Below are 21679 nucleotides of genomic sequence, written 5' to 3' on the forward strand. Positions count from 1 at the left end.
ATATTCCTCATTTAAATTAAAAATGTACTTATTAGAATCTTTTTTTTCATTGTGACCATGTGATTTTTTTCTGGAACAATTTTCAATTAGACCTGCAAAGACTGTTACTGATATTCAAAAATCCAAATTTTTCCAGCAGTGAGCAATATATAATTCACTTTTTTACATACATAAATCAAAATATGCAAAGACATTGCCTATATATATAACACTTTCAAACATTTTGATCTGACCCATATATGTCAACAGTCTCAAATATAAGAAGAAATAAAGAATAACAAAAATGTGAGACTCCTTTTTTATGCGTGTGTTACACATAAATATATATATATATATATATATATATATATATATATATATATATATATATATATATGTATATGTATATGTATATGTATATGTATATGTATATATATGTATGTATAAACCATGTACGTTTAGACCTTTATATTTATTAAATAATTGACATAATTGACAAGGGGAGAAAGACTTTTATTCTTGAATCTTGAATGTAAATAGTCTGAGAGAAAACCAAAAATAGTTGAATTATTTAAACATACTAAAAAGGACTGACCAGTTCAAAAGCAATTAAACTATGACATTTAACAAAGCCTTAAGTCTATTTGTTGTATTGTTTGTTTGTTGCCCGTAAAAGCTAAATTAAAAACAAAAAACAAAAAATAGAAAAAATCGCAGTGACAGTGTGATCTTGCTTAATTTACGTGCTAAATAAAACATTTTTACATGATATTATTTAGTTGGCCTGGGTTGTGATGGGAGGTGCCTACATTTTTAGTACCAGCTAGACATCCACCACTACTGACACCTAGAGGCCACCAGCTGTACACACGTTACAAAACATCGACATTAACCCTCACGTGTAGCTCAACGTTTTGCAGATACTCGAACTCCAGCTTCTACACGACAACAGTGAACAGTAATTACACCGGTGAGAAGCCGAAGTATTATTTATCGACTCAAAATATCCGTGTTCTGTTCAACGCGTAGAGTTCTTGTGTGTGACAGGAAATGAAAACCAAACCCGCGGAGTCGGAGGCAAAAGGTAAAGTGAAGAAAAGAGTCGCAGCCAAAGCAGCAGGTCCAACTCTCTCCAAAAAACTACGAGACAAGAAAGATGGAGAAACATCTAAACAAGGTGCGTCCGCGTCGATGGACACATGAATAACACTGTTTTTACCATGAACGACAGCTGATTGACTGTGTTGTGATTAGTGCAGCAGCTGCACCTCCTCCTCCTTTCAAGTCTGCAGGAGTCCAGAGGAGAGGAGTGCATGGGAGCATCCTGCACTACATCTACAGGAGCACTCTGGGACAAAGTCTGCACTCACAGATGAGACAGGTGAGACTCCTGTCTCCTCCACTGACACTAATACAACATGAACAAGAACAATTATATTTAACCATATAAATAACCATATAAAAAATGTAATTACGGAAACCCCAGACTTCTGTAAATACAGAAAAATGACACAGCCAGACTGTTTTATTGAAAGTTTACACTAAATATATATAATAGGACTCTTCACCCAAAGAACAACATTTTGTAAGTGTAATAAACAAAACAAAGAGCAAAAGACAAAGCAAATAGTGCATATCTATATGTGGTTTTTATAGAAAGTCTATATCCATTGTCCATTTTCAAAAGTAACTCAGTCAACGGCCATTTTGTACTGTCTCATAATTAGAAGTGAAATTTTGAAAAAAAAGGTTAAATTTAGAATCATATAGAATTTAGAAAGTAGTATGTATCCAGTAAGTAAAGTTCACTTTGCCTTACACAGATATAAATCACAAAGTGCTTTACAGTAAAATAAAGGGAGAGTATCAATAAAGAGAAGTAAAAAAAGATAATAAACAGACTAAAGCTAGTCAAAGAAAAAGCAGCACAAAGACTCTGGCATTTAATCAGATCAGCCAAAAGTTACATTTTACATTGAACTCTTTTCCAGTGTCTCCAGGAGCCTTTCGTTCGCTCTCTGTCATCGTATCATTTCCACAGCGCCACCAGCCCATTCGATCGCAGAATCACCTGTCTGGAGTGGAATCCCAATCACCACACTTCCATGGCTGTGGGGTCCAAGGGTGGAGACATTTATCTGTGGGATTACACCGCACCCACAAATAAAACCTTTATTCAAGGGGTGAGTTCTTGTATATTGTCCTCATTTGTTTACCTGATGCTCAAATGATAAGCAGTGTGAGGTGTTGAGTTGTTTGTTAATTTAACAAACATTGGACTTAATATTCATGTGACTTTAAATGTTGGTTTTCTGTATAGATGGGGGCTGGAGACTCAGTTACAGGCATGCAGTTTAACCAGTTAAATCCCTCTCAGCTGTTTGTATCATCTATGGGGGGCACGACAGCACTTCGAGATTTCAATGGGAGAACTCTAACAGTGTTTGCCAACACAGACACACTGAAGTAAGATTGAGTAACACAAGGAATTAAAACAGGGTCGTAGTCTGGCATCAGTCTTCTTATCAGATGCCCCCCCCCCCGTGTGGATTAATGCTAAGAACATGTGTGGTGGTGCCGATAGCTGCCCTGTGATCAGCTTATTTGTGTTTGTGTGCACAGAATGGTGCTGGAGACTTTATTGGAGGGATGAAGTTTTGTCCCACGGACCTTTCCAGAGTCTATGTGGCTTCTGGTGAGGGAAAACTGACCATGCAGAGCTTTGAGGGCCTCCCGTCCACCACACTGTCCACAACTCAAGACTGTGGTCATGATCACCACAATGTCTGGTGAGGAAACTGTAAAGAGGACTGATGTTCAGCCAAAATAAAACTAAAACAGCATGAAATCTGCTCTTTTAGTTTCTCGACAATGTTATTCTGTTGTTGGATAATATTTATCCCATTGCATCCAGACATTTTGTGAGTTTGATGAGTATATTACTTAGTTGCGTCATCGTTTTTTGTTGTCTTGTGCAGTTTTTGGTACTGCTGTGTGGACGTATCTGTGAGCCGACAGATGCTGGTGACAGGAGATAACATGGGACAGCTGTCACTTCTGGGACTGGATGGACAAAAGGTGCATTTAATTCCCTGTAAAGTACAAAATTTAAGCCCAAAGAGATGAATCGTACTGTATTTGGTCCTTGTTACCTCAATGTGTGCACTTTAATGAGGTAACATGGACAAAATATAGTTTGTTTTTGTAAGTAATAAGAAGAATAACAAAAGGTTATTTTATTTTCCATTTATTATAACTATAGATTTTTAGTAATAAGTTGCACAAAGCCAAAGTGACCCACGCAGAGTTCAACTCCAGATGTGACTGGTTGCTGGCGACGGCCTCGGTCGACCACACGGTGAAACTTTGGGATCTGAGAAACATAAAAGACAAGACGAGTTTCCTGCATGACATGCCTCATGAAAAAGCCGTCAACTCGGGTAACACTGTCTTTATTTATTTACTCTATCAACCCTTGTGTCATATGTTAGTTTTTAAATACATTTTTACAAATATAAATGATGTAAAATACTAAAATGTCTAATCTGTTTTCCTTCAACACCGATAGTAGATATAGTTGTTAAGTTATGAAATGCAACTTGTGTCTTTTCCATTGAGACCATCTTCATACAGTTTCTGTCCTCTAAGCATTACTTTGATCACCTGTCAGAGAGTTGTCTTTGTCAAAACTGTCACTGTTGTCTCCTCACAGCTTATTTCAACCCACTGGACTGCTCCAAGTTGCTCACCACAGATCAGTATGACGAGATCCGCGTCTACTCGTCCCCTGATTGGTCGAAGCCTCAACACATCATCCAGCATCCTCACAGACAGTTCCAACATCTCACACCTATCAAGGTTTGATTCCTCCTTAAGTATGTGTGTGTGTCTGTTTTCCCTTTGAAATATTGGCTGCACTTAACTGCGTAGAGAGAACTGTTTCTTACAGAAATAGTCGATAGGTTGTTAATTTTTTTCTTTACAGCCGTCTAAAGAAGTGTGTTCTTTGTCGAGTTATTCAGAATCAAGTACAAGACCAGTCTCCAATTGGGTAAAAGAATCTGGCTGTGAAATGATATCAATATTCATGTGAATTACAAATAATACCAGGTTTAGTGGTTAGTGTTAGTATGTGCTCTGTCACTGGTAAAATAGTCATTATTAAAAATGTATCACTGTTGTAATTGCTCTGTAGGCCACGTGGCATCCTGTGTACGACCTGATAGTGGCTGGCCGATACCCGGATGACCGTGTTTGCTCAGGCGATCAGAGAACCATCGACATTTATGATTCCAACTCCGCAGAACTCGTCTGTCAGCTGCATGACCCCACAGCTTCAGGGATCAAATCTGTGAGCATGTGTTTAAAAAAACAACAACAATTGTTTTAAATGTAAAGACACTAATGCTGACATTTATTTTTGTCTCTGTATTTTTTCAGATCAACAAATTTAACCCACTGGGTGATGTGCTTGGATCTGGAATGGGTAAGTACATTTGTGACATGTGTGTGGTCTAATGCCATGGTTTAAATTGTCACATGATCTCACTGAAGCCACGTCATGTTCACGCACAGGTGTGACAGTGCTCGTCTGGGACAGGAGCGAATCACTGACCGATGATGGAAAAACGGAGCAGGAAGACACCTCGGCATCAGTGGACAGTGTAAGGGGACAGAGGCGGAGGAGTCAGCCACGTTCCAACAGGGAGCGAAGACGTCCTGCCGCGGATGCAAAGCTCAAGAAGAAACTGGCTTCTCTGGAGGAATTTGAGAACAAAACCAAGACCAAGATGACAAATCAAAAGCAAAAGCAGACAAGAAAGAAGTGAACTCTAAAATAGTCTGAACAAATCCACATTTTTCCTTTGGTGTGTCCCTAATGCAGGGATCAGTTGTAAGTTTCCACAGGTTTTTTCTACTGTATGACAATAAAAATGTTTGTGTTTTGCTACTGATTGAGCACTTTGTTCTCCGATGACATGCAGAATAAGTAATACACATACACATTACAGGACGTTTGATGTGGTTTATTGCATGCTCCTTCTTTTTATACAGATTCAGCAATCTATTAGGCGTAAGTGAAGAGATGATTCCCACGTAAGTCATGGACTGTAGTATTAACCAGCTGGAGGAGCACCGCTCCCCAGACCTCCTTATCTTCTTCCCTTTCCTCCTGCCAGGCCTGGTGGGCAGAGTACACCATGCTCAGGACAAGACCCTCAAACTGTGAATGAGTCAGTGGCCTCCTCTGCTCTCTCAATGTGGTCAACATCTGCTTCATGGACTCCAGGTTTCTGGGGATGTTATCGTTGATCTGAGACAGGAATGTCCGCCCCTGCCTCATTGACGCCATCTCCTCATCAAGTAGGACGATGTTGTTGTCCTTGTTGATCTCAATCCCACCAAGTAGAAACTGCACACAGGGAAAAAGAAATAATATAAATAATATCAATGGCTTACTGCAGGAAAACACTGGAATTTTTTTAACTGGCATGAAGACCTTTGAGAAAATTACCTCAAACATCAGGTTTGCATCAGAGACTGCTGAGGAAGTCATTTGAGATGTTGGATCTAAGCCTGCAGCCACATCTAAAGTAGAAAATAGTGACGTTTAACCGCCTGTGACCATAATGAAATTAGTTATTACAGGAAATCTATCATTGCTAAACAGATATTTTACTAGACTTTTTAGATATTGCTCAGTTTTTCTTTTTCTTTTCACAGCCTTGTCAACAGATCTTCTGTTTCTACTTACCTTGCAGCACTTGTTCAGACCAAAGCAACAAAAGGACCTGGAGGAAGATTGTACGTTGTATTTTCAAAGTCATTCTTCTGTTGATTATTACCGATTGATAATCCACCACATCCCTCTCACCCCTTCTCTCCCTCTACCACATCTGTGAGTACAGACAGAGGCACCTCAGTCTGAATACCAAGCATTTTTCCTTCTTGGAAAAAAGAATGAAAAGCCAGTTGGCTTCTGATGCAGATCTGACAGCGGGAACTTTGAAAATAAGTATTTTATTAATTCTTATTATTATCATTATCATTATTATTATTATTGTTGTTGTTCAGATATCAGAGGTTCACAGAGGCAACTGGCCTCATTCACCCATTGTTGTGCAAAATTCAACTTATATTTGCTTATAGTAATAATCACATAAAATAAAGAATACACTAAAGTCCACTTAAAAGTGGTATATGGTTTGTCTGAAGTTAATGCAATTTAATTAATATTAACATATGTATAAAATATTAAAAAAGGGGAGTCAGTGAAGCTATGATGGAAGCCCTGTAAATCGGAAACTTTGTCGGGACAAAAGGTGCAAAAGGTTCACAGAAATTCTGGAATTACATTACACTATATTTTGTTATTATCTCAGAATGATGACTTGGGTTTTCGAGATTTAAAATGTTTATTTGCCTTGTGTGCAGGCACATATGAATTCTTGTGCAAAGCTTCCAGTCAGTAATTATTTAAGGTTGTAATGTCATCATCTTAAATGTTTCTAATACTAATAATAATGATACTACTAGTACTACTACTACTAGTACTAACAACAACAATAATTAAAAATATATGTATATAAATTGATGTAGTGACATAGTTGTACCACTTGAGGGCAGTAGCAATAGTCAATTCAAAAAAGTCGACTTTATTTAGTTCCGGTGAAGAGGTCATCGGGTTCTGAATGATAAAGTAGTGAAGATAAAGGTAACTGCACTTGTTTTTGTCGTGTTTTGAAGCGTAGTGATTTCCGTGTCTTGCGCATTTTAAAACAAACTCTGTTTTTTACACTGTAACGGTTACATATGCATACGTTTCGGCGCGTTATCAGGTTAAATGCCGTGTGTGCTAACGCTGGGTAGCTAATCACAATCGTAAACATAGCAACATAACAATAACACATAGCAGTGATTGAATGCTAAAACCAATAGTCTTATTCAGTCCTGTAGTAAACGATACATCTATGTAGGTGTTAATATGAAGTCGTTGTGTTATTCAGTCAACCTAATGCTGTATTTCAAAGGGTGCAGTTTGTAGTTTTGTTGCAGTACAGAAGAGCTAAAGTTCGTTTGACACTTTTTTTAAAAAATCTATCTATCTATCTAATTTCAAGTAATCATTGTTTATTCAGGAAAATTGACTAAGCACTGAGCTGTTTTTCAGCAATATCAATAAAATGACAGAAAAGTCAAGTAAAACAATATACATCCTGGGCAGATATTAATAATAAAACAATAAAAATGAGAAATGTGTCATCTATCTATCTAGATACTACCTGCACAGGCCATGGTTATGGGATAAATAAGGGACATTTTTGATCAGGTGATAAGGCAAACATTTGTGATGCTATCTGTTTGTTTTGTTAGTTAACAACAAAAATGGAGTCCAGCGAGAAGGGCAGCCTCAGTGTCGGGGGCTCTGTGGGAGAGGAGAACTACTTCTTGGGATACACCTTCACCGATCGCTCGCACTCCAGCCGGGTGGTTAAGAGCATCATGGACTTGTGCCTGGAGGACGGCCTGTTTGCTGACGTCACCATCACTGTGGACAGCAAAGAGTTTAACCTGCACCGTCTTGTGCTCTCAGCGCAGAGCAGATACTTCCGCTCCATGTTCACCTCTAACCTCAAAGAGTCCCACAACCGTGCTATTGAGTTGAAAGATGTCAGTGCCAGTGTCTTTCAACTGCTGGTTGACTACATCTACCATGGGACAATCAAACTGCGGGTGGAGGAGCTTCAGGACACTTATGAGATGGCAGACATGTACCAGCTGACTGCTCTGTTTGAAGAGTGCTCCCGCTTCCTCTCACGAACAGTGGAAGTCAAGAGCTGCCTGCAGGTGTGTTGCTGTGTTTCACATACCTAAGAGTGTCTGCTAATTAGCAATGTTTTTTTACGATCAGATATGTGATTAACTATTTTTTTTATTCCAGGTTATGTGGCTTGCAGACAGACACAGTGACCAGGAGTTGTACACTGCAGCCAAGCACTGCGCTAAAATCCACTTGGCTCAATTGCATCAGACTGAAGAATTTCTAAATCTGCCTATGTGTCTTCTCTTGGATATCATCAAAGGTTTCAAACCAGTGTTTTTGTAAATTGAATTGAATTGAATATCTTTGCTTTTTTTCAGCTTGTGTTTCTATTAATACTAATGCAGATCAATGTATAGATCAGTTTATAATTATCTGACTCTAATATCATGCAGTGCTGATAAAATTATTTAAATGGAATAGAAGAATTTAAAGTATTCACCCAAGTAACTGAGAAAGAGCATCTCCATGAATTGGATGTAAGATGTCTTGTGTCTGTGGTCAGATGGCGTTCCAAGCTCCCAGAATCCAACACTGGCAATCGAGTCGTGGATAAATCACAACAAGGTGGAGAGAGAGGAGTTTTCTTCTGTACTCCAAGAAAATCTCAAGGTGACATTTTTCATATAGGGCTTTAAATTAAATTAAATTAAATTAAATTAAATTAAATTAAATTAAATTAAATTAAATGTGTATAAATATATTTGTATTTTTATCTGTAAAATCTGTAATTTATCTGATCACAGGAAATTGGGGAGAATGTCCACATTTACCTGATTGGCAAAGAAGAGACGAGGACTCATTCCCTGGCCGTGTCACTTCACTGTGACGAGGACGATACAGTCAGCGTGAGCGGACAGAACAGCTTATGCCATCAGATCACTGCAGCCTGTAAACACGGAGGGGACCTGTACGTAGTTGGGGGGTCTATCCCTCGTCGCATGTGGAAGTGCAACATGCATACCATGGACTGGGAGCGCTGTGCCCCACTACCCAGAGACCGCCTCCACCACACCATGGTCTCTGTCTCTACTGAGGATGCGATCTACTCACTAGGCGGTAAAACATTGCAGGACACACTTTCGAATGCTGTCATTTACTACACAGTGAAGGACAACATGTGGATAGAAACCAACCAACTGGACACTGCAGTGTCCGGTGCTGCTGGGGTTAACTTGGGTGGTACCATCTACCTGCTTGGAGGGGAGGAGAATGACATGGACTTTTTTACAAAGCCATCCCGCCTGATTCAGTGCTTTGACACATCCTCCCAGAAGTGCCAGATCAAACCCTACATGCTGCCGTTCGCAGGCTGCATGCACGCTGCTGTCCACATGGATGTGATCTTTATTGTAGCAGAAGGAGACTCACTAGTGTGCTACAACCCTCTGCTGGAGAGCTTCACACGCCTGCGCTTCCCTGAGGTGTGGAGTTGTGTTCCGTCACTGTGGAAGGTGGCCAGCTGTAATGGATGCATATACGTGTTCAGGGACAAATGTAAGAAAGGTGACGCAAATACGTTAAAGTTTAACCCCGCTACGTCTGTCGTCTCAGTTATCAGAGGGATAAAAATCCTGCTCACAAACTGGCAGTTTGTTTTGGCATAAAATGTCATCCATAAACTCACACTGTGGTCCACACACTCACCACAGAGAATCAGGGAAGACTGTTGGATAACTTACCATGACTTCACGGGTCAGACATCCGGCAAAGAGACCTGATCTTAAATGCATTTACTCAGCTGGTTTCTGTGACACTTCACCTCCTGACCAGTGAAAACATTTCAGTGGTATGCATCTATTGTGGTACAGTGTGTCTCTGTTGTGTAGCAGTGCTGTAACTGGTGATGAACAAATCAACATTGTTTCTTGTGCTCTGCTTGTTTATGAACATGCATGAACAACGTCAGCATAAAAATGTTATTCAACATTAAACATATTCCAGTATATTGTATGTGATGTCAGGTGAATATCCTCAGATGTCATATTTTGTGCATAACATGTTAACGGATGATGTTTTTCTAACTTTTTAAATTTTCATATCCTGTTTTGATGTACAAGGTACATGTTCATGTTAAGATGTTAACATAAATGTTAAATATATGTCTCTGTAGCCACAAGTTATCTCTGTTTGTTTTGATGTTATGCCCTTAAGCATTACACATATCTGTTTATTACCAGGAATTTCAGCTCTTTCGTTGTTGATATTGTACAGTAGTGCATTCAGAAATGGTACACTGGGAAGCCATCACCTCCAGCTGTATTTATTTATCTTTGGAATGTTAATTCAACTTTTGAATGGTGAGGTGCTAAAGGTGTCTCTGTGTGTGTCCTTGGCGATTGGGGGGGGGGCGGATGGGTGTTTGAAGGAGAGTTGCTACTACAGACAAGCCAAAACTTTGAGCCCATTGATGTGTTTCAGGAGGCTGTGCAGCTGAAACCCAAACCCAGTGACATGTCAGACTTGGTGAACTATTCTAAGCATCAGTTGCTGACGCCGAGATAAGGGGTGTATCTGGAGCCACATATGCGCCTCCATAAGAACTCCCAACAGGAACTGATGGTGCACCATCTGACATGCAGTCATTAAATGTCCACTTATAGCCTCCATAGCAAAGTCCACAGTCCCACAGGTGAGAGTCTGGTCAGATCCATTTGTAGATAAATGGTATCAATGCTCCAGAGGGTTGTGATGTAAAAACATTCAGTCCAGTGTTTGATCAATGAGAAAGGTTTAGTGTGAAGGCAGATCGCTAGGAGCCGTAGTGACCTTGGGACTGCTTACTGAGGGCAGGACAGAATTCCTGAAGGGACACATGGTCTAGAGTGACAAGGCCATCTGCTGTAGCGCCAGCAGTAGGAGGAAGGTGGAGGGGGTGCTGAGATTCCTTTCGCTGGGGTGTGGAGGGAGTAGATATTCTGGGATATCACTGCTAGCACTCCACCGGGAAACTTGTTTCTTTGGCGTTTTTCAAATGGAAATCTGAGGGATAATTTTTGAACACTTGATGGTGAGAAGGGATCATTGCAGGGTTAAATGGGGAAGATATTTTATTGGCCCTCCAGCTCTCCACGAAGCAATTGATGATAATGATCTTGTTGTGTCGCCGTTCTACTTTAGCGGATCCAGTTTCCTTTCCATCTCAGCTCAGTCGGAGCTGAGAGAGCGGGATCCGGTAGGCCTTTTGGCACCAGCCTCTCAAAGGATCGACTTCAAGTTTTTCTGTGCATGGCAAGGATATACTTTCTTGCTGCCTCACTGAAATTGCATGGCCTAAACAAATGAATATTTTTACGAGGCACCTTGCACCAGAAATGGGCCAGGACCAAACCAAGCAGCAGATAGAGAAGGGCCTGAAGTTGTATCAGTCCAATCAGACTGACAAAGCCTTGCATGTGTGGACAAAAGTTCTGGAGAAAACCTCAGATCCTGGAGGGAAGTTCCGGGTGTTGGGGTGCTTGATCACAGCTCACTTAGAAATGGGAAAATATAAAGACATGCTCAAGGTAAGGTAACAACAACTTAATTCAATTTCATGAATCCAGTAACAAAAACAACTGAAATAATTCAGTCACTGTATAATGATGAGCATTTCTTTAAAGGTGTCATTTTGGGAAAAAATGTCAATCTAAGCAGTGTTAGCTTTGTTTAATGAAAATAATCAGTAATATTTCAACCTGGTTTAGATCATTTATGTCCAGACGAAAACAGTTTGTGTGAGTCAGGGAATGCCACTGCATATCATCAGTTTTTATGTCATGCTACGGTTCATGCTGTCATAGCACTTTAAAAGTTCTGGAAAGGCCTGCTGATAATCTCTGGAGAAGAGATCCTTCCCGAGAAGCATGGGTTAATTTGTGGCTTCCATGCAATGCAGAGTAAATAAGTGTCCTGCAACCTGAATACAAGTGTGGGGTGTCTTGTTGACATAATCATCTTCAGTCAAGCTTCAGTCAAGCAACTTTACTCTCACCTACAGCTCTTTATAAGTGGGGGCCTTACGTCTTGGAATTCATCAGACGATTTATTTATTAGAATTTGAGACTATTTTGATTGTTATTTGCAGATTGCACCTTGACTGATCTCCTCTCCCCGCAGTATGCACTTGATCAAATCGACACAGCCAGAGAGATGGAGGATCCCGACTACCTGACAGAAGGCTACCTGAACTTGGCACGCAGCAATGAGAAGCTGTGTGACTTCCAGAAAACCGTCTCCTACTGTAAAACCTGCTTGAACATGCAGGGCACCACTGTCAGTCTTCAGCTCAATGGACAGGTATGTCTTAGCATGGGCAACGCCTACCTGGGCCTCAGCGTCTTCCAGAAAGCTCTGGAGAGCTACGAGAAAGCTCTGCGTTATGCACACAACAATGACGACAAAATGCTGGAGTGCAGAGTCTGCTGCAGCCTGGGGAACCTCTACGTTCAACTTAAGGTACTCGATATATAATGCATACATGAAAATGACCATAACCACATCATAGTGATCGTTTTCTCTGTATCAGACACTTTGATAAGAAGAGTTTTGTCATTCGAGCTGTACAACCTGATTGAGCAATCAGTGCTGATGTCGCCAGTGTATTTGCAGAGTATGATGACACCACAGAGCATCCAAGTAAACATTATCAATGGTGTAGTACCTAGCATTGTAAAACATGGGTGGAGTGAGTGGGCCGGATGGCGGGGCGGTGAGGATTAGATGGGAGTGGTTTTGGCAAGTGGCATGTACCACATTTGACATCAGAGATTTGTAGGAGTAATCCCTCGACTTTGCAGGGAGAATTTGTTTCAATTGGATTGTGATTAAGTGGTTTTTAAAGGACGCACTCATGTGTCACAGTATTTAACAACGCAAATTTAAAGAAGACAGAGAGGCCAACAAATGTGTTCAGATTGGTCAAATAATGATAGAAACTAACAGGTTGACATTGGTGAAAACTATACAGGACCTAGTGTCATTTTTTTGGCCATAATTGGACATCAGAGGTTCTACTCACTGTTCACGTCTGCCAACAGGACTATGAGAAAGCCCTCTTCTTCCCCTGTAAAGCAGCTGAGCTCGTCAATGACTATGGCAAAGGTTGGAGCCTCAAGTATCGAGCGATGAGCCAGTACCACATGTCTGTGGCCTACAGGAAACTGGAGCGTCTACCAGATGCCATGGAGTGCTGTGAGGTATTGTATTATTACCGTCCAACTCACAATTGCTCTCCTCAGAGGCAAACTTACATAACGTATGGAGAATGTCATACGTTATGGTTTTGGTTTCCTCCCCAAGCCAGAATCCCCTGATGCCGGCGCTGCACATACAGTAGATGTTGTGCTGCTGACAGGTGCAAGTGCCAGTTGCTCCGTTGTACGAGGCCTTAGACCGCGACAAAAATATGCTCACAGAGGCACTGGTTTAAAGTGTTAATGAAAGCGCGTGGCTTTGGTCTTCATCCTTTTCTAATTGTGTACCGAGGGTGACAAATAACTTGTGTGATTGCCTTGGAATGTAAATGTAAACAGGATGCATATTTGTACACATCTTGTCATAATATAATACCAGAGTACAAGAGGAGTCAACAACGTCGGCATGTTGGAACATATGACACTGAAAGTGCAAAATCAAACACTTCTCAGTCTACTCACTAGTTCAGCCTTTAGATCCAGGATAAACAAAACCCCTTTGAAGGATCTTTGCTTGAATGAGCATAAGTCACAAAGGTTATCATTTTATATTCAATTAAGTATCATATAAACATAATACATAATGTTGTAACTTATAGTGCTGCCACTGGATGAAAATGCACTTGCTAATAAATGTATTTAAAAACACAGCATCTTAGCCGTCTGTCTGCAGTGTGGTGCTCCTCTGTGATTGTTGTGCTTTTATTTTCTTTAAGGAATCTATGAAGATTGCTCTGCAGCATGGTGACCGTCCTCTGCAGGCTCTCTGCTTATTAAACTTTGCAGACATACACCGCTACAGGAAGGACACTGATGTAAGGTGCCACCACACGTGCAAACGTTTTAGATTTACCTGACAGCACTGACTGTGGTAAACTGTGTTTGTGTTTATCTTCTTTCAATGCAGAAAGCATTCCCTCGCTACGAGTCTGCACTGGGTATTATGACTGAGATTGGAAACCGTCTTGGACAAGCACATGTTTATCTGGGTGTTGCAAAGTGTTGGCTTCTGCAGAAAGAATTTGACAAGGTACCCTATGATAACATTTTCAAAAGTGGTTCCAGACAACTATGAATTACACGATTTACAAAATGTTTGTGTGTAGTCATTTTGATTACTCTCCCTCACTGTTCCAGGCGCTCGATTCTTTGCAGCGATCACAGATATTAGCCGATGGAATGGGAAACAAGGTATTCAATGCTGTTTGACTTCTAATTGCTTAGGTTACTGACATTGAGTCTTGTCTTTACAGTGTTTTTCCTGTGTGTATCTTAAGCTGTGTGCACTGAAGGTTCACTGCCTGAGTGAGGGGATTTATCGAAGCCAGGGGCAGGAGGAGAAGCTCAGAGAGCAGGTGGTGAAGTTCCTGCAGTGTGTCGAAGAGCTGGAGCTCTACTGTGGCATGTGTGGAGAGTCCATCGGGGACAGGGACCAAAAGCTGCAGTCCTTGCCCTGTTCCCACATTTTCCATTTCAGGTGAGGAATCTTACTCAGCATATTCTTGGCATTTATCAGTTTGTATCTGTACATTTCAGAAATAACACACATTTTACTGTGATTATTATCTGAATACTTGTCATAATTAAAATTGCCTGGTGCTATACACCCACTTGTTTTGTTTTTTTGACAAAGCTTTGTGACCCAATTCACAATATAAATCATCACAAGAGTAAATTTGGCCATTATATAATGTTTTGACTATTTTGTAATGTAATTTCCAGCCTCACTCACTCATTACTTGTCTACCACTTTATCCTCCATATGAGGGTCACAGGGAGCTGAAGCCAATCCCACCTGACACAGGGCAAAAGGTGGGATACGCCCTGGACAAGTCGCCAGTCCATCACAGGGCAAACCTACAGACACAACAATTGAACACAAACCTTTCACTCAATTTGTGTTCATTTAACCTCTACATGCTTTTGGACAGTGGGCAGAAACTGGAGAACCCAAAGAACACACACATAGACAGAAAAACATGCAAACTCCACACAGAAAGGCCCTTTGTCGAGCCAGGATTCAAACTGGTGACTTTCTTGCTGTGAGGCAGCCGTGCTAGCCACTATACCACCGTGTAGCTCAAATCAAAACAACAAATAACAGTATTCTGTAACCCATCTGTGGGTCCTGACCCAGTCTCTGGGAATGACTCGTGTAAACAGTGGATAAGTCATCTGGAAGGTTGAGAGTTTGATTCCTGGCTCTGCTTGTCTACATGCTGCTGTGTCCCTGGGCAAGAGACTTAACCTCAAGTTGCTCCTGACAGCTGTGTGAAGCAGCTTTGAGTGGTCATCAAGACTGGAAGAGAAGAACTTAGACCAGTGATTGTGGACTTTGAGCTGTTGGAGGGCAGTGTTGCACTTCTTTCAAACTCAAATCCACTTAAAGCTGTACTGTAACAGGCATATTACCTTATTTTAACACACAGTCTGACATGCATATGTTGATTCTGTACCGTCTCATCTCTTCAGGTGTCTGCAGACAAACGGAACAAAAGGCTGCCCTAAATGTTTCAAATCCTCCATGAAGCCTGGATTTGTGTGACTGCGAGGCTGTGTTTGTGCGTTGGATCTGCAGACACAGCGCGACGCCTGGAAGGCTCCTGACCGATGTGAGAAGCAGGCAGCCTCAGGATGTGCCACAGACGAGGAGTAATAATTCACTGCTCTTTGCAGAGGATGCTGAACTGAACACAGAACTGTTCCAGAGCTTCTCTGAGGTCACGATCAATGCATCCATCTTATTTACAGACATCAGTCTGTGAGTGACTAAAGCTGATGTATAAATGACAGAGCTACACTAAAGTATAAGTTGAAGAAAAAAAAAAGAAGCTACAGTACATTATTTTTGACGGGAAGCGTCCGAAGAACATGTGTTACTTAGTGTATTTAGTGTATTAGAAACATTTAGGGAAAAATGAGATAATATGATCTTTGGAAGAATTGCTTGTTGTTCAAATTCAACATTATTTTTACGCCAGCACTGCTCGATCCTTACACAGCAGTTCATTTCTTTTTTATTCAGAACACAAGAGCCATTTCTGATTTCATACTTGGTATATTTATTATTGTATTCATGTACATACTATTCTCGTATAGATCAGTGTTAAAGGTTTGATTTATTTGAGGTGTTTTATAAAACCTGCAACAAACTAAAATCTCTTAACCATTCAAAAACTAGTATGTCTTTACAAAACATGTACATACAGCGGTTTTTTTTTGTTTGTTTTTCTTTTCACGACGAAAGCCAGTCGAGCTGAAGTATCGTGGTTAAATGTGGTTTGCGATATTTGCAATGCCAGACAAGGCTGAGTTACATGTGTATCCACGGAACTGTGTATTCATGTATTTCATCATATTCAGTGATTTATCATTCATATTCCTTATATATTCACTCAGTTTATTTGAATTATTTAGCGATTTGGTATAAACTTGACTAATTAGTTTGCTCCGTAGCTCAGTGTACTAAATTTCTTTTCCTTATTAGGGTTTTTTTCACACAGCAAATACATGAAAAATAAGACTTGACAGCAAGAATAACAGAATATAAACGTACGAGCGATGGTGAGGTAGAAACATATAAGGGCTTTTCCTAAAACCACACTAAGAAGAACATACAACATAAGAAAAAACTACATAATAGAATAGATGGGGGTTAAAAATAGTAATGTCAGTGTTTGAATTATTAACCGATCTTTAAATTGGATTGCTGTTGTCTAATTAAATCAATTGTCTGATTAATTCTAATGAAGTACTGCAGGAACAAAATGCTATTAACCACAACTCTCACCAAAACAACCATAGTTAAGAAGGTGACACTGATGTCGACAGAGAGAATCCACACAAAACTGTTTTACTTCCCACTTTGTTGTTTTCTCTCATCTTAGAATGGGCTGACGTCATGAGAGAGACCAACACATTGACCTTTACTGCACAAGCACTTATGTTTCTCACTGCAAGAACACGTACATCACTGTTTTACCTCCCTTTGTTTGAGGTCACTGCTAAATGAACGGTGTGCGTTTAGCTGTTGTCTATTCAATGTATAACTCCTGTAAATCCTGGCTATTTTCTCCATTGTTTATCTTTGTCGTCTTGGGCATAGAAGATATTTTTATTTTATTATTTTTAACGGTGCAGCCGCTCATCTTTAACAGTTTAAACTACCTCTGTTTTCGACTCCTCTTCAGAGGATTAATGCAGTAATAACAAAACATTTAATATGGAGAATTGTTATGTTTTTCTAGACGTCATGTAGATACAACTGATTTACTAAGAAAACTGACAAAAATGCATTGTTAATATATTTATGCATTGAGTCAATGTCTATGTTTCTGTGTCAAATGTGGGGACATTTCATTATGGAAAATAAAGAACAGTAAAAGTGACCGATTTTTTTTTATTTCAATGCTGATTCACTGTACATTGTTATGGAAAGTGTCAGGTATAGAGAGAATAGATTATATTGGAATTAAAATAGCGGTGGAAAGCAAATAAAACACATCGTCACTGGAATTTAAAGGTGTGCCTCAATGTTACAGTACGACATGTTATTTTATATTCTGTATCGTAATGACACAGCAACCTGATGAGAAAAGCCCATGACTCTACATGATTTTAAATATCTTGGAATCATTCTCAATTCCAATTTAACCTTTAAAAAACCCCAGATCAAAACAGTGACCCAATACCTAATCTGCCTAACTTTAGACACATAGGACCATATTTAGTAACAGAGGCAGCTAACTCCTTTATACACGCCATGATCTTTCCCCACATATCATACTGTTTTACAAGCTGGTCTCATGCAAACAGGTGACACCAATAGAGACCCTTTATACGCAGACTTGAAAAGCACTGGACCAAGAACCCATCAGTTATCACCACTGTCATATTGTTAAAGGAATACTTCACCAATTAGCATTTAGCTTTGTATTACTAGAATGGGGGTAGTATTTTTCAAAAATTGTGCTTTCCAACCTCAGTTTCCCCAGAGTTGATTAATATCTTCATTCTTTTCTTTGTCACATGTCCACCAGTGACACTTAGTCTCGTTAGCATAACTGTTAGCAAAGATGGCGGACACTGTTTACATTCTGGGAATAAGGTCCCGTCCCCCTACGAGAGGGTCTAAAAAGGGCGGCATTAGCGTTGCAGTTTCAAAGCCTTGGACCAAGTATCACTGGTGGGCACGTAACAAAAAAAAGAATGACAATATTTCTCGACTCAGGGGTAACTGAGGTTGGGAAGCAAACATTATCAAAAACAATACCCCTATTCTAGAAATACAGAGCTACATGCAAATTGGTGAAGTATTCCTTTAAAAGATTTTGATAGTTTATTTATTTATATTTTTACATTCTTCAGATGTCGTGTTTTCAAGCAGCTCCACCACTGAGTGAGTTTGTAAAGCAGAAGTACAGCAGCGGTAGGATAACCAGGGTTGTTGTACTTTCATCTGTAGTCTGTTGGCAGGTCAATAGACTACAGATGAAAATTAGCTCATTTACTAACTCTGGCACAGAAGTGAAATGGCAATGGAAATTACCCCTTTTAAATAAACTCAATTAAAACCAAACATACCTTTGGCTACTTTCCTGAGGTCACACAGAACCTAATACAAACGAGTGTCCTTGTCCTTGAAGACAGGAATGTGGGCCTCTCCCTGTGTCACAACATAACAGTGAGACAATAAAGCAGAATAAATGATTAACATAAGAGAAGGTGTGATAAGTGTAGGTAAATAATATCAAAATATAGAATAAGTGATGACATAATTGCTTTGACATACAGTAGGACACCTTCTGCCGACTTAACCAGTCATACAAGTTTGCCAACATTTACTGTGTTAACCAAGCCCTCAGATTTCTCACAAGTGAAGAGCAGGAAGACTTTTCTTCCTGTAACTGCACTCCACAGGAACACTTCAACTTGATGGCAGCAACAAGCACACTACTCTGTGAGGAGGACTTATTTTGCCCACAGTGCTCTGACATTTATTGTCTTCCTGTTCTTCTGAAATGTGGTCACAACATTTGCAGAGTTTGTTTACAGAAATTCTGGGAATGGAAAGGATCTCGAGAATGCCCCGTGTGTCGCAGTGTGTCTGTTCTCACGAGGCCGCCTATCAACTTGGCACTCAAGTTAGCTGCAGATGAATATCAACTGCAGTCGAGCAGCAACGATGAAGAAGTATGTCTTCTTCACAAAAAGACGCTGACAATGTTTTGCCAGAACGATGAAGAGCCCATCTGTCTCGTCTGCCAGACGTCAACACAGCATAAAGTCCACGAATGCTGCCCAGTGGAAGAGGCTGCTCAACAGAAAAGGGTGATGTAAAATGACTGCAGCTATTTTTTTCTTTCCTTTGTCTTTATAGCTGGTTGTATTCAGATGAGTTTTTGTGTAAAAATGCCAGCTAACAGTGGTTGTTAAAATGACATTAGGTGCTGAAAAGCATACTTCTCATTTCAGACTGAAGTCTCAACCATGTTGGAGTCTTTAAAGAAAAAACTTAAGATACTGAACAAGAAGGAGGAGCACTGGAGGGAAACAAAAACCTATATACAGGTATACTAAATAAATAAATAAATAAAATCCTGTTATCCCGAACATAGCAGCATGCTTTTTGTTTTTCTTCAACTAACGACAAACGTCCTCAACATCCCAGACCCAGGCAAATCAAAATGAGAACGTGATCAAGGAGGAATTTCAGAAGCTACACACATTTCTCTGGGAGGAGGAGAAGACGAGACTGATGGTGCTCAGACAGGAGGAGGAAATTAAGACGCAAGTGATGCATAAAAAGTTGGATCATATCAAGAACCAGATCAGAACCCTCTCCTCCACCATCACTGATATTGAGACCGCCCTCAGAGCGAAGGATTTACCCTTTTTACAGGTACATTTCCTGCCATTATGGAAATTTCCCTATACCTTGTTGAACAGGTTCCCAATTCCCATTGCTCATTATTAATTGGACACTCTATATTGACCCCAGCCAGGCCATCCGGCATAAATTTTTTGTCAAATTTTGCGGGCCATCTGCTATGGCGACCTCTAGAGAGGGAGAAGCCAAAAGAAGAAGAAGAAAATAACTATAGCCATTATTATTATTACACTATAATTACAGTACTTAACACAATTGTCATACATCTGCTCCTGATCTCCTTTTCTCTTACCCCATTTTTGCTATTTCCTCAATTCACCCCAACCAGCCGTGGCAGATGGCTGCACATCTTTGAGTCTGGTTCTAAAGTTTTCTCCGTTGACACCAAGTGTTTGTTCATAGTGTGAACTGTTAGGTTTCCCTTATTCTCTAATATTATATGGTCTGTCTTACGATGTTAGGGTATTTTGTCTACCCAATTTGATTAGGAAAATAATAATGGACCCTTCATGTAACTCATGTATACTGTATAACTGAGCTGCCCATTTTTTGTCTTTCTCAAAAAGGAATACAAGGTGACAAAGAAAAGGTATGTATGAATGAGGCGTTAAACTGGGTTCTGACTCCTTGTTTCTATATTAGACAGTGGTCAGTGACCGTTATCATTTGATGTTCTAGGATCAAATGTGACATTCGAGAGCCTGAGTGCATCAGAGACATCCTGATAAACTCTGCAAAGCATCTGGGATCGCTGAAGTTCGGAGTTTGGAAAAGGATGGCCAAGATTGTCAACTGTGGTGGGTGAACAGACAACATCCTGAACAGTTAGAATGTTTACATTAAAGGTCCATTGTGCAACAGTTAGGAGGCTTTATAGGCAGAACATACTACTGTGTATAATCCGTTTTTGTATGAGTGTGATATCACTATCATAGCCTTAGAATAAGCCTTTATATACTGTACATGGTATAGGTATGGTCCTTTCTTTACAGGAGCTGCTTCAGTCAAACTAGTCAGTATTCTTTCACTTTCTGAAGCAGAAGCTTGTTACACAGATGAAGAATGACATCCTTTTTGGTATGTGAAGGCTACCATAGATCCCTGATGTGCTTAGAACAAAAGTTTGAGTCTAGAAGTCCTGAGTTTATCTGGAGTCTCAACATTAGAGATGTCACTAATTCTTACACACTGGAAGTATTTTTAATCTTGCTTCTATGTACATTTTCAGTTCCCATCACACTGGATCCAAACACAGCCCATTCCAACTTGGAACTCTCACAAGAGTTCACCTGTGTGAAATACTGCAGGAGGCAGCTCCTACCTGACAATCCTGAACGCTGCACCAGCCGTCTGAGCGTGATGGGAGCAACTGGCTTTACATCAGGAAAGCACAGCTGGACAGTCGAGGTGGGCCAAAGCAAAGACTGGTACATTGGAGTGGTCCGGGAATCGGTCCAAAGGAAGAGCACAGTCTTCCTCAACCCTGCCGAGGGCTTCTGGGTGATCGGCCTGAGTAATGGAGACACGTTCTCGGCTCAGACCACGGTTTGCACGAAACTCGTGCTGAAGCAGAAGCCTGAGAGGATTAGAGTAGAGCTGGACTGTGATAAAGGAAAGGTAGTGTTCACCAACACTGCTGATATGACGACAATATACATGTTCAAAGACAAATTTACAGAGAGGATTTTCCCCTACATCTCCCCTGGATTGTCCGAGGAGGGCAACATCTCCTGCCCGCTGACAATCTGCCCTCTGACCATAACAGTGAATGGAATGTAGAATAGACTCTCAAACAGATGCACCTCTGTAGAAAAA

At 40.3% G+C, this 21679-nt stretch overlaps 5 protein-coding genes and 1 long non-coding RNA gene across 8 annotated transcripts; 4 read left to right on the forward strand and 2 right to left on the reverse strand.

Moving 5' to 3' along the window:
* Positions 1-798: 798 nt before the first annotated feature.
* On the forward strand, positions 799-4930 carry ddb2 (damage-specific DNA binding protein 2). 2 transcript variants are annotated; one of them, XM_044015590.1, is made up of 11 exons: positions 803-949; positions 1027-1156; positions 1239-1360; positions 1971-2162; positions 2602-2768; positions 2958-3057; positions 3242-3419; positions 3692-3837; positions 4175-4330; positions 4420-4465; positions 4555-4930. In XM_044015590.1, the coding sequence occupies exons 2-11, from the start codon at positions 1030-1032 to the stop codon at positions 4806-4808; spliced, it is 1488 nt and encodes a 495-aa protein (XP_043871525.1). In that variant the 5' UTR covers positions 803-949; positions 1027-1029; the 3' UTR covers positions 4809-4930. The 2 variants fall into 2 exon arrangements, with proteins under 2 accessions (XP_043871526.1, XP_043871525.1); XM_044015591.1 differs by lacking the exon at positions 2602-2768 and adding an exon at positions 2300-2445 and having other exon boundaries at positions 799-1156.
* Positions 4931-4991: 61 nt separating this feature from the next.
* LOC122760523 (protein FAM180A) lies at positions 4992-5918 on the reverse strand. Of its 2 annotated transcripts, none has more exons than XM_044015601.1 (3): positions 5735-5918; positions 5495-5568; positions 4992-5392 (listed from the first exon to the last, which is right to left on the reverse strand). In XM_044015601.1, the coding sequence occupies exons 1-3, from the start codon at positions 5805-5807 to the stop codon at positions 5048-5050; spliced, it is 492 nt and encodes a 163-aa protein (XP_043871536.1). In that variant the 5' UTR covers positions 5808-5918; the 3' UTR covers positions 4992-5047. The 2 variants fall into 2 exon arrangements, with proteins under 2 accessions (XP_043871536.1, XP_043871537.1); XM_044015602.1 differs by having other exon boundaries at positions 5495-5598; positions 5735-5800.
* Positions 5919-6053: 135 nt separating this feature from the next.
* Positions 6054-9618, forward strand: kbtbd4 (kelch repeat and BTB (POZ) domain containing 4). The gene is made up of 5 exons (XM_044015589.1): positions 6054-6694; positions 7354-7827; positions 7922-8063; positions 8307-8413; positions 8548-9618. Exons 2-5 carry the CDS (start codon positions 7366-7368, stop codon positions 9406-9408), a joined length of 1572 nt encoding a protein of 523 aa, XP_043871524.1. The 5' UTR covers positions 6054-6694; positions 7354-7365; the 3' UTR covers positions 9409-9618.
* A 1323-nt stretch (positions 9619-10941) lies between these two features.
* On the forward strand, positions 10942-17363 carry rapsn (receptor-associated protein of the synapse, 43kD). Its single transcript, XM_044015595.1, has 8 exons — positions 10942-11307; positions 11900-12238; positions 12820-12978; positions 13692-13790; positions 13883-14005; positions 14113-14166; positions 14253-14452; positions 15448-17363. The coding sequence occupies exons 1-8, from the start codon at positions 11083-11085 to the stop codon at positions 15518-15520; spliced, it is 1272 nt and encodes a 423-aa protein (XP_043871530.1). The 5' UTR covers positions 10942-11082; the 3' UTR covers positions 15521-17363.
* Positions 11068-21460, reverse strand: LOC122760524. The gene is made up of 3 exons (XR_006358434.1): positions 21186-21460; positions 18559-18640; positions 11068-11273 (listed from the first exon to the last, which is right to left on the reverse strand). It is a non-coding gene; the product is annotated as an uncharacterized LOC122760524 (long non-coding RNA).
* On the forward strand, positions 18867-21643 carry LOC122760517 (zinc-binding protein A33-like). Its single transcript, XM_044015594.1, has 6 exons — positions 18867-19305; positions 19450-19545; positions 19646-19876; positions 20431-20453; positions 20543-20661; positions 21093-21643. The coding sequence occupies exons 1-6, from the start codon at positions 18910-18912 to the stop codon at positions 21641-21643; spliced, it is 1416 nt and encodes a 471-aa protein (XP_043871529.1). The 5' UTR covers positions 18867-18909.
* Positions 21644-21679: the final 36 nt, after the last annotated feature.

This window comes from Solea senegalensis, unplaced genomic scaffold (genome assembly GCF_019176455.1).
Source record: "Solea senegalensis isolate Sse05_10M unplaced genomic scaffold, IFAPA_SoseM_1 scf7180000013710, whole genome shotgun sequence".
In the NCBI taxonomy this organism is placed as follows: Eukaryota; Metazoa; Chordata; class Actinopteri; order Pleuronectiformes; family Soleidae; genus Solea; species Solea senegalensis.